Here is a 12,821-nt window from a genome sequence, read left to right on the forward strand (position 1 = left end):
ACAGCATCGAAAAAATTTCAAAATCAACAAAAACAAACTTTGCTTCAAATACCTGAACTTGCAGGCCATGTATTAATTTCATTACAGTTATTACATGTTTTTGGATTTTTAGTTTAATGACATTAAAATTATGTTTACACATCACATCACTGTACATCAACTCAAGGGTTTCTTTAGTTAAATTGCTTACACTGCAACAGCTCTTCCATCAGCTTATCTGATCAGCCACTGTAATTCCTTTACATCAAGTTTCAGTTACCTCAGGGTCCAGGTTTTCAAGTTCAGTTACCTCAAGTTCCGGTGTTCAAGTACAGTTCACGTCAATTCTAGGTCTTCAAGTACAGTTTCAATTTTGCACTTCAAGCAGTTCCCTCCAATCATAGGCACTCTGCTTCACATGGACAGATTTCCAATTTGAAATGAGTCCGAATAGAACAGGAGTGGCGAGGGCACACATGTATCCTTTAAACCAGGAATGCCTTATCATTACACTACATGTGTATTGTGCATCATCATCTAAGGGAATCAAGTGTGACCCACAAGACCACTCTTTGGCATAGCAAGATAAACATCTTTGGTGATTCCTTTAACACTCTAAATCTTGCGTGTCATTATGTACCACTCTTCAGTTGCTGAGTCTGTACCCCGATCAGGTTCGTTCAGGAGGGAGACTCCGCTCTTACGATACACTGTCACATGTGGTCCCCTGGAGCAACATCAAGATGATACCAAGAAGTAAATCCAGAAAGGGCACAAGGGCCACCTTCTGATATTTCAGACAGCTTTAATTTTTACCGGAAAAATGTCTTGTCAGCAGAGGTGAACCCCAGGGCCCATGTCGTGTGCACCTGTAGGACAAGAAAGAAGAAAAAGAGAGTAAAATATGTCGATCCCAAATATTCAGTGATATAAATATATTTCATTAGTATTCAAAGATCTGAAGTAAAATGCAACACTGTCATATTGCATTTTACTTCAGAAGTCTTCTTTGAGAGAAAAGTTAGGGAGGGGGGGTGGTTGGTAAGCATATTTTTGCATATTTGGTTTCCAGAAAGAACTGAGGACATGGTCATGTTAATGCAAAAACTGAACATTTTCTTTAATAATTCATGTAGTTTGCAAAATTTGTATTTAAAGTACATGAGATCTTCCTGTCAGTGTCTCTATTGTTTATGCATCTTTGAAAGATTCTGGGAACTGACTCTTGCTTGGAGGTAAACTTGATAGAATTCCATATTTGGTACCCTCGTCAGTTTCAAGTTTAAATTTCATTGTTGCAACTCGCAAGCCAGCGTTGTGACAAATCAGGGCTCCAGTCACTAAATTTCAAAAGTGAAAAGACTCAAATATGTCTGTGAAGTTTTACCCAATAGAGATAAACAGTGACTCAAGTGGGTTGGTTTACTTGACTCAAGTAGGTTTACTGACTCGAGTCAAGAAACTTTACTGGCAGTGGTAATAAACTTGATCTTAAAATAAAGTGACTCAACTCTCAAGCGGCACAGAAGACTCAAGCAGAAGTTTTGGAAACTGCTTTTATTTTAAAGTTCAATACTACCAACCAAATTCCAATTTGAACAACTTCAAGTTTTCACAATAGTGCAATAGGTCTGTGATGCACATCAAGTCGGCTGTTCCTGTAAATGACTATGCTTTCATGAAATACTACCGTGCATATTCTTATGCAAAGTAGGCTAGGCTGCTGTATTGCTGGTATGAAAGTGTTACCAGTCTAATTTATGACCTTATTTATATATGTTAAATAGCATACATTCTTGACATCTGCTTTGACACTTCAGCTAAGTTTATAATTATGTTTGTATTATAACCAATGGGAAACACAACCCAGCTGCTGCAAAGTTGGTTAGTTAGTAAAACAAAATGGACTTACGTAATAAACTGCTGAGGAAAGAGACGGAGGTGGCACTGCCTGTGACAGCCCCTGGTTTGGCAGGATTCTTCCTTAATGTGTTCACAGAGAAGGCTTTGCCAGCTTCATGATCTCCAGGTCCTATAACTTCAACCTCCACATGATGCCACTCAGTAAGACTGGCCCAGTAATGGAGGAGGTAACAGAGAAGAAAGAGTTTTGAAGAGAAGATAACCACATACACTATGAGTATTATTTGGTTATTTGTATCAAAATATATTACTCTTTTTTTTTTTGGTGATATCAAAAATATTTCATTCCAAACAATTTGATTTGAGACCTTGTTAATTGCACAACTACTATGTATTGTTGCATAAATGGAGAATAGACAGATTTATTGTAGATTTAATTTTTGAGTTATCCTGTTAAAAAGGTTTTCAGATTTTGACACCTGGTGACCTCTTCAGACCTCTTCCAATTTCAATCATGGGGCATCTATCTACCAAGTATGAAACTGATTCAACTTCTGGTTGGTGAGATACCACGTTTAAAAGCTATTTTTGACTATTCCCCATTAAGCCCCACCAACTCATGAATATTAACGAGGTGCAAAGAGCATATATACTTACTATGTGTTTATGTCACCATATCAAGTATGAACTAAATCGGACACACTGCTGAAGACAAATTGACCTTTTAAGAATTTTATGTTAAGCCCAGCCCACTCAGTGATATCTATAAGGGCAACAGAAAATAAATTTCTTCTTTCGATTGCGACAGCTTTCCCACCTGGTCAGAGTGCATTAAGAATAAGAAACATTGAATCTGCTTTGGAAGTTTGTTTTCCAAAATTCATCAGCAAACACGTATTGAGACTTTAATTTTCATTTTGTCAGGTTTCTTTCCACGTTTCAATTTTGGTCTCATTTGGGAGCAATCTTTTCTTTTCATTGTAGTCCAATTCATGGACAATTTGTTTTACTATTTTGTAAACAAATTTCCACCTTTTTTCTTGATCTGTTTTGTGGAGCTTGATATATGTGAGACACCTGCATTACATGCAATCAAGTAAAAAAAATCCTTGATTTCATGATAAATGCAAACTGCATGCATTAATGATTTCATCTGCTGTTTTAACACCACAGCCTCCACTTTCAGACACGAATAACATGCAGTTACATATCTCTACAGAAACTGAGTTATTGGAATGAAGTGGTTATTTATTGTCAAATTATAAAATAATTCAATCCTACTACTAATGGGCAATCTATGTTACATATTTTAGGGTAACAAATATTATCAGGATTGTCACAAACTGCACTCATATATTAAGTGAATTGTTAGATACCTCGGGTCTGACACGAGACAGCCTTTCACTTTGTCAAAGCCTAGATTATGTGCTGCGATGGCTCCTGCAGCCATTGTGTTGACGTTATGTGGAGCCAATGGACATAAACCTCGAACAGGACCTGTTAGTAGGAAATGAAGAAATAAAAAAAAAAAAATTCCACTTTTATTTGACTTTCTTTTATTGCATATGAAAAGTCAAAGATTTAACTGTTGATTACAGACCTTGATATGGATTTACACGTATTACATGTAAGCTATAAAGTTATATCCCATATTAACTTAAAGGACAGCACATCATATTGAGTCACCAACAAATTACAGTTTCATTTCAAATCAATATTGATGTTTTTTGGCATGGACCATAATACTTCTTGCGGGCTTAAAATACTTTATCTGTGACTGACATCACATGCAATCAAACAATGTTACTGCACTTTATCTATGACAGATGCATTGTAATGCTGATTGCAATAATTACTATCAATATCACATACAATGTGACAGCTTTATGTGTGACAGGTGCATTGTAGTACTGATTGCAGCTAGTACTGATTCCACATGCCATCATACCATGTAACAGTTTTAACCAGGACATGGATTGAAGTACTGATTGTGACTATATTACTGATACCACATACCATCAGACAATGTGACAGCTTTATGTGTGACAGGTGCATTGTAGTACTGATTGCAGCTATTACTGATACCACATGCCATCATACCATGTGACAGCTTTAACCAGGACATGGATTGAAGTACTGATTGTAACTATATTACTGATACCACACACCATCAGACAATGTGACAGCCTTATGTGTGACAGGTGCATTGTAGTACTGATTGCAGCTATTACTGATACCACATGCCATCATACAAGGTGACAGCTTTAATCATAACAGATGGAGTGAAGTGCTTATTGTAACTATTACATAATGATACATACCATCATATAATGTAATTGCTTTATCTGTGACAGATGCATTCTTCTCCTTCAAGGGACTGGCAAGACGAAAATGGTCAGGATGCTTTGTCATTGTTATTTTTAATCCCTGCAAGGAAAAATGAACATACCGAAATAAAACGCAAATCTTGTGCAGCTATTCGAGCAGCTTATGTTAGGCATATGACCCTTCTGAGTATTACTCAAAGTCTGATTTGCAACTGATCTAGCTGAAACTAGCCTCCTAGATTCTTCAACCAAATGAAGATTAATGAAAAAGTAATTGATGATATAGTTAATTTATATGAAAGATTTCATCAACCAGACATCCTGACTAGTAATTAATCACTTGTAAACTTCTCTCTTTGAAATGAAGGTGAAACTCGTCAAGCTAATGCACTACATTGTTCCGGGATTTTAGCATAAAACTGCAATGACTCCTAGGAACTCATCACCCTACCCTATCAGCTTTTACTAATTAAGCATAACATTTTACAAGTGGTACAATGTAAGGATGAACTACTAGGCGACCTAAAATTAACTTGCCAATACACTCTTATCTTCTAAGTGTTTGGAATTAACTTCCTTTGTACTGAGTAAGTGACTTGTAACAAGTTACCTTTAATGTACCCCTATCAGCCATTTTTTGAATGTCACCTCCTCCCCACAATGCACCTGCTGGAATGTAAAGCCCGTGATGACTTGCTGCTTGCCGTAACCTGTCTTCAACATGTTGTTCAGCTAATGCAGTTGGTGAGCCTACCTGTTGCGAGAATTACAGGAATAACTTTGCAATAACATACTCTAAAAATTTGATATTTCAAATTACATACAATTGAACAATACAAAAAAAAAACAACAATCCCTGACCTTGTTTGTAATGCTGGCTGATATACATTATGAATTGACTTTTAAGAGCAATTGAGAACAAATGTAACATCTATGCCACAGGAATGTACTAGATAATCAAATGGTCAAAGCAACTACTTTATTCTATCATCCTGGACAGAAGACGACGGTAAAGAGCCCACATACGCGAGAAGCCGAATGGCTTCTAACGTATATTTCACGTCAAGTGGGGTGTCTCAATTCACAGTTTTAGTTCATTTTTGGACTTGTCTTTTATACATTTCTCACGAATTGAAAACCCCACCTTCCTTTTTCTTTGGCAAGGGCACAAACCCATGACGTTCCAGATGCTAGGTTTTGGTGCTGCTAATCTACACCAATTGACAAAATCACTGTGTAGTCAGTATTGAGTGTGAAACACTATGAAAGGTAAATAGGGTATTTAAGAGGGGGTTGCACATAACTTTACACCTAATCCACCTTCCATCAAAATTCTTCAGGAGGCTTCAGTAGGTCAGTTACAGGTCCTGACTGACCGAAGTGATTGTACAACAGTCACAATTTTTTGTTGTTGTCATAAACATGAAGCCTCACCATGTAGTCGGCTTTTTCCAGGAACAGTGGTCCATACTGTGCTGAAATGGAAGGGTGAGCAACTTCTGCAATAACATCTGGATTTCTACAAGAAAGAGTTCAAATATCAAGGAATAAGTAATAGAAATTTAGGGTCCTATCTTGTTACATACAGGTTCAGTGATTCCATTTTTATTGAGAAGATATTAGCAAAATCGGTTTAAGCCCACCATGGAGTGAAGTCGGGGCATAGAACTTGGCACTTACCTGGAAGCAAACTGTCCAAGATCTTCGAGAACAAAGTTGGCCGGGATTTTGCCTTTCAAGTTGTCAAGAGTTCGATTCCAGACAAAGGCGATTTCATAGTCTTCATGTGCCTTCACTGCCTCGTAAAGATATTGGCCTAGTTGAAAACACGCACAAAAATGAAACAATATAATAACAAAAAAGTTTAAAGATAAACAAAAGAAAACATAACATCAGAAATAGGGCATTGATGGCAACTAAAACAAACATAACACAAAGGCTAGAACTAATACACTTATGTTTATATTGATATATTTTTAATATGTAAGTATTTTAGATCTTCCTGCAAGCAGGAACTGGCCAAGAAGCTACATTGCCTTATCAAAGCCGCAAGCTGACCGAAATCAGTCTCTTAGATTCATATATAACGTCCATGATTATGAATTGTCAACAACTCTGTAACTGGACGACATACATTAATCTTAGTGTGACTCGAACTGGGGACCTAATTATTGGAAGGCACTGGCGTTAACCACTGAGCTAACACTCCTAAACGCACACCACTAACCTCACTAATGTATGAATGTGATCGCTGTACTGAAGTCTGCTTGATATTTTACCCAATGATTAATTACACACTACTGTGGTAGCTCAAGTATAGTAAAAGCTTCATAATTGACACACCTTCGTAACTAACGCACCTTCAAATATTACTAGCAACGATACAGCAGGCAACCTAAACTTTTTGCAGCTAAGCAGTTACATATTTCATAAGTTTGAATCCATTTCAGCTATGTACTAATCAATTTGTGTTTTTTTTTAACTTTTAACACCCTCCCCTCAGATTTGCTCGTATTTTGGGGATTTGGAAATCTTCCTCCCTAAAAATAACCAATATTACCTCATCATTATACCACTACTTAGTGTGTCAATTATGAGCCCACCATGCTACTTGGGTATTGTAGCCTTGTTCTGTAACGTAGACTACGTTAGTAATAGCCCTAGCCTAACATTAGTCTTAGAATGCCACTCGGTTTCGCGAAATTTAATCAACCTGCTCATTCGACGCGTGCATCGCGATTTCCTAATCATTTCCTTACCTAAATTACCAAAGCCAACAATTCCAACTCTTTTCTTTCTTTTGTCTTCTGCCATTACGCATGAAATTTATAACTATTCTGAAAGTACGTGATCTAAACAAGATCAAAACCAGCAGGGTTAAAAATCTCAACAAGTGGCGCTTTTTGTCATGTTGTTATGGAACGCGAGAAAGGTAATATATGCGACAAACGTACAATAGTAAGCTAAATTGAATTTGTAATAAATGCATGTATTTACCATGTTTTGCATGGCTACCTATTTCCATATTAATAGGACATCTGGGAGCCAATGTACGTAGCATTTTATCCATCAATATTCCCTACATTTTTAAAAAGCTGCATGAAATTTAATTTAAAAGAATCAATTTGGAAATCGTCAACTTGAAGAAGGGCCTTTGGAATATTTTATTTTTTGGAATATGTGTTTGAGGTTAATCCAGAACCGGCAACTTGGTAACTTTATTTATATTCATCAGTATTGCTACTACATATGCTTAAAAGAGGATTCAGGGGACAACATTTGTTGCCCCTAATGCTTCACCCCTAGTGACGCAACTGCCTGCTCCCACCGGACTGTAGCCTACAAGCATTTGGGTTACTTGAATACAATTACTAGTTCGATGACCCAGGCCACAGAGGTGGGAGAAGAGACAATTTATGGTTTGACCCTGTATTGGAGCAAAACAAATTGGTACCATATCATTTCTCCCAAACCGAGCGCAGTGATGTGATATTTCTTAACTGGTCATATAGGATTGGGGACGGGTGCAGAGATTTGTTTTCACAAACATCTCTATCATGAACGGTAAAAATCGTAGCTTACTATGCTTATCCTACAACTTGTGTCATACATTGATCCCTATACTGTCATAAAGCCACATATTGAGCAATGTACATATCAAACAATCATATCTATCCCCTACAACAAGCCAGGCATATCTTAACTGTTCGTTTGGGGAGAAGCATAGGCGTAGGAGCCTCATTTGATTTGGGGGGCTTTAACTACTTGCCCGAAAAATATAACCAATTTTTTTTTTTCGCGCGCTCCTCGCGCGTTCCACATGTCAATGTGAATATCATATAGGCATCCATCAGTTATTACATCACCTGCCAATAACATAAAATCATTTTCCGTGTTATTACCCTTCCATATTGGTTAGAATTATTGGGGAAGTCGTTACAACAATAATGATAATAATAATAATATAAGTTTAACCATTGAAAAACACATTCCAAATTCTTCTTCTTTCAGTAGGTGCCAGTGACGGAGCTAGAGGTATTGGTCGGGGGGGGGGGGAGAATGGTCTGTAGGGGCGCTTTTGACACTATCTAAGCGGAGCGCCACCACAGGTTGGCGCGGAGCGTACAAACATTTTTTGAGTAAAGATACTCCCTAGATCGCCGGAAATGACCCTTTCCTGGCCTTGCTAATTTGCAGATAAACAAAGAATAAATAGGTGTCATCGCCATATGTCAGAAAATTGCACCAACAAAATGTGACAAACGTCAGTAGGTATTTTTAGAGCGCGATAAAAAAGTCAATAATCGCGAATAAGTAAAAAGTGGTAAAAAGCTGAAAGGGCGCCAGCAGTCCATTTGAGTCCGTCAGGGGGGCATCCGCCCCCTCTGACTGTATGGACGCTCCGCCACTGATAGGTGCCCGCAAAATTCTCAGCATATTGCCCAAATTTTCACCAAAAAAATTGAAAAAAAAATGCAAATTATTATTCTTTCAGTAGGTGCCCGAAAAAATTCTCAGCATATTGCCCGAATTTTCACCAAAATATTTGAAAAACACATTGCAAATTCTTCTTCTTTCAGTAGGTGCTCGAAAAATTCTCTGCATATTGCCCGAATTTTCACCAAAAAATTGAAAAACACATTGCAAATTATTATTCTTTCAGTAGATGACCGAATAATTCTCAGCATATTGCCGAATTTTCACCAAAAAAAAAATGAAAAACACATTGCAAATTATTATTCTTCCAGTAGGTGCCCGAAAAATTCTCAACATAGTGCCCGAATTTTCACCAAAAAAAATTGGTTGTGGGGGCTGCAGCCCCCAGTCCCCCGCCTCCTACGCCTATGGGGAGAAGGAGGCTTGCGAGGAGTGGTATCAATGATAAAAATTAAACTTCTCTATCGAGTACCGTTAAGATCTTGGCTGGGTTTACTTTTCCTTTAATTTAACTTCGTATCACAAATTGTTCACCACTGTCATGAGTGCAGAAATAAAAATGCAAATAATATGAAGGTATCTAATTGTTTTAACTTGACCACACATATACGATACGTGGGTTTGATCACATTATATTCATCTTACTTCATCCCAACTGAATGTAGAAAAATCCCCGGACTAAACGTTTACCCCTACTGATTATGATGGAGTGGTGCTGGCCCTCGCTCCACTGTGCCCAGGAAGTTTGGCAGGGTTAGAAAGAATGGAAAGTGCTTGATACGAGAGGAAGATTCGGCAAGAGATCCGGAGTGAATTATACTCGCCGTTCTATGCCTAAACTTGTCTCGGATTTCAAACAGGGCACGGATCAGCTACACTCGGTCTTTGATCTACAGAGCTCGACTTTACTTAAAGCGTGAATTAAAGCTGTTAATGGGTTTAAAATATTCAGTGTATAAGCCACTATAGGCCATTTCCCGCACACATAGTATAGCTACGTAGTGCGCTCAGATGATGTTTTATGACTAATCCTCGTGATATAAATTACAGACAATTTATGCTCTCCCGGCGTGATCAATGCATTGAGTGAAAAAATAACAATACATACGACATCATTCTTTATTCAGTGTTTGGTTTTTCTTTTATTGAGATGTGATTTTGCAAACAAAAGCGATGTAAGGTTTACAGTATCAACAGTTATATCCATTCCTTATTATGGATATATTGTATATGTATATATATTTCTCCAAATAGTTTGTAATTTTTTTCTAACGAAAGACTTTCATTGGGTTTACCATTGCAACGTAAATCAGAGCAAACTTAACAAATGATCCATTAATAGCAACTATTATAATATATATATATATATATATATATATATATATATATATATATATATATATATATATATATATATACATATACATATACATATACAAATATATAGAAAAGTTAGCAAGATATCAACAATTTAATATGCTTGCAGAATACTGATGACGTCAAAATTTGCATTGTCATTATAGAACCATTAAAAATTACTTTGAGAAAACACGGCTATCAGTCTAGTTTTTTCTAAATAACATATGTAATATTTGAGAAATGACCCTATAAGCATCTTATGTAAATTAATTAAAGTAACAGGACTACTTGTTCTAATACACAGTCAGTTCCTCAGATGCAACCAAAATCTCAATCGAAAACATTTGTGACCTCGAAGGATATTGCATAAAAAGAAGTTACTAATTATCAGAGGAAAAATTATGTTGAATGTCATAAAAAGTTATACATTGAAATACATTTTTTTTAGGTCAAGTTATAACAATTTATAAAAATAAAGGATTAACAATATGGCGTATACCGAGGAGCCGACTTTATCAGCACTTAAACCTTAAAGGAACATCACAGAAAATTATCTTGTTTTAATGGTTAACTTCTTGACAACCGGAATCTATAGATACCTTACCAGCACTCAAACATTTACTTTCTCATTGGCTATTACGTATCAACATTAAGACTTCGCCTAAAATCCTCATTCAGAGGAACCCTAAGCATAACATATGTTTTTTGAGGAGGGGGTAGGGTAGGGTCATATTTTGATGTTCTTGTTTGTCCTCTTGTCTCCTTAATTTATTTAATATTCACTTCAGAATAGTTTGTAAACAGGCAGTAGACTACAGTGGTTTTCAATGTCGTTCCTCTATACATAAGACTTAAGTACTGTTCTAAACAAAACAAAAAAAAATCTTGAAAATATGATCATGTGGTTAATCTTTTCGGTGACGGAACCCTCACCAGGATGTGTCACCGAAACTTGTTGTATTGATTACCATACGTACACGCGATGGTGAAGTGAGTTACACACACCAGACACATATAAAGCGATATAGCATATCAATGATTTCTTGCAATATCCACATTCTTCCTTTACAGCGGACACCCGCTAAGTTAATAAGAATATTGTTTGTGTGCTTGATGAGTGTACTGAATAACTGAATTAAACAAATGTTATTTCATTTGATTATATCCGTATAACAATAGTGAAATTAAATGATGTCATAGATATATCCGAAAATGAGTCTGTTGGAAATATATCAACACCCTGCAACCCACCGCCTTCCCATCCACCATTCTCTGAAGTCACAGTTGTAAGAAAGATATATATATATACAAGAATATGTATGTTCACAATTATGGCAGCTGAAAACAAAATCTTCTCACACTTTCAAATATGACCTTACGTAAACTTACTGTGATATCATTTCGTACAAGCAGTACAAAGGCTACCCTGCATGTTTGGAATCAAATGAAACGTACGATGCACACGTCTATAGGTGCAAACCGAAACCTAGGTAACGCACACTTCATTTTGTTACGAGATCGTGATTGGACGGTATTACCCGTGTCTGCACTAACGTCATAAAGCTTACAGGACTGTGCAAGACTGACGACGCTCTACCTTTAAACATAACTGAATACATCTGAGGGTAACACTGGTGTGCTTGAATAGATCTTGATTTTTATAAACATGAGGTGCGATGTTATACTGGATATTTTCACCATCTTTTGTTGAGAAATAATTCTTAAAAGAGTCACCCAAGATAGGGTCTCTCAGGTCCAGTCCCCTTGTATCGAGACTGTAACCGTATGCTAGACCTGTCAGATGAGTAACATAAAAGTACACCGACCTCAGTTCCATTCATACTTATATATGCAGACATATTGAATGAAATATAATTCAACCCCACTCCACCCCCCCCCCCCAAAAAAAAACAGCCAAAAAGTGCGATAAGTATAATAATTTTAATCCATTAAATATACTCTCAAGAATACAGTTTGGAAAGATAAGCATCGGTCACTTGAATACAATGGACTTCATTGAAGACGTTATCCGGCCGATTTTATTAAATATGTGATTTACCATAAAGAACGGCTGAATTACAAAAACCCTTGTTCGCAAGATCTGAATACAATTAAACTTTTTGAACATCATGCTCAATTTGGTCTAGAGGCTTTTTTTACGGACCATTAAACTGACTATGAAACAAGCGCATGTATGGTGTATACATGGAATGTATAACTTCATGCAACGGTTTTATGGACAACATACCGTATAGTGTGACGTCATTCATCATCCGACTAAGTTCAGTTTTTTAGGCAGTCGTTTTATAATAGGAATGAAAATTAAAAGTAAATATAACGCAGAATGATTTATAATTAATGTAACTCGCCTTCTGAACCTTGAATATAACGTGTAGATTTAGTGGAAAATAATAACAATAATCATAATAATAATGATAATAATAATAAATCAACCCTGAAAGTAATAGGAATGATGTTAAGAAATGTAAATTTTTATAATTTTTGGTCGAGTTTTATCGATAAATTCAATACGATCATGGATAGACGAGGAGGAGGAGAAGAATAAATAGAGAGAGAGAGGAAGAGAGATAAAGATAGATTTTCAATTGAAAGCAAGTTTTGAAAGGGATAACAGAATTTTACTGTGCTGGAGTACACGTGCTTTACCATGTGAAGGGAAAGTTTAGCCGATGAAAATTATTGGCTATTCAAAGCGAAGAATAAAGTAAAACATGAAAGGAATGGAATAGACATGAAAATATATTTGATATTAGCAGAAATAATTTGAAGAAAATTGTGTACCTTCACTAAGAATATCTATATTAAGAAATTAATTGTTCCATTTTTAAACGATTG

At 36.4% G+C, this 12,821-nt stretch overlaps 1 protein-coding gene across 1 annotated transcript; it reads right to left on the bottom strand.

The window, feature by feature from the left end:
* Nucleotides 1-550: 550 nt before the first annotated feature.
* On the bottom strand, nt 551-7,087 carry LOC139980982 (aspartate dehydrogenase domain-containing protein-like). Its single transcript, XM_071993065.1, has 8 exons — nt 6,929-7,087; nt 5,850-5,985; nt 5,604-5,688; nt 4,780-4,923; nt 4,164-4,269; nt 3,219-3,339; nt 1,892-2,049; nt 551-848 (listed from the first exon to the last, which is right to left on the bottom strand). The coding sequence occupies exons 1-8, from the start codon at nt 6,981-6,983 to the stop codon at nt 811-813; spliced, it is 843 nt and encodes a 280-aa protein (XP_071849166.1). The 5' UTR covers nt 6,984-7,087; the 3' UTR covers nt 551-810.
* Between the last annotated feature and the right edge of the window lie 5,734 nt (nt 7,088-12,821).

This window comes from Apostichopus japonicus, chromosome 15, assembly GCF_037975245.1.
Source record: "Apostichopus japonicus isolate 1M-3 chromosome 15, ASM3797524v1, whole genome shotgun sequence".
NCBI classification, from domain to species: domain Eukaryota; kingdom Metazoa; phylum Echinodermata; class Holothuroidea; order Aspidochirotida; family Stichopodidae; genus Apostichopus; species Apostichopus japonicus.

Excerpts from the sequence above, each read along its gene's own strand:
- LOC139980982 (XM_071993065.1), bottom strand. The coding sequence starts at position 6,983 with ATGGCAGAAGACAAAAGAAAGAAAAGAGTTGGAATTGTTGGCTTTGGT. Across the intron at positions 3,340-4,163 it reads AGCAATTACATTATATGATG|GTCCTGTTCGAGGTTTATGT; the intron begins GTATGTATCATT and ends TCCTACTAACAG. Across the intron at positions 849-1,891 it reads TTTCCTCAGCAGTTTATTAC|GTGCACACGACATGGGCCCT; the intron begins GTAAGTCCATTT and ends CTTGTCCTACAG.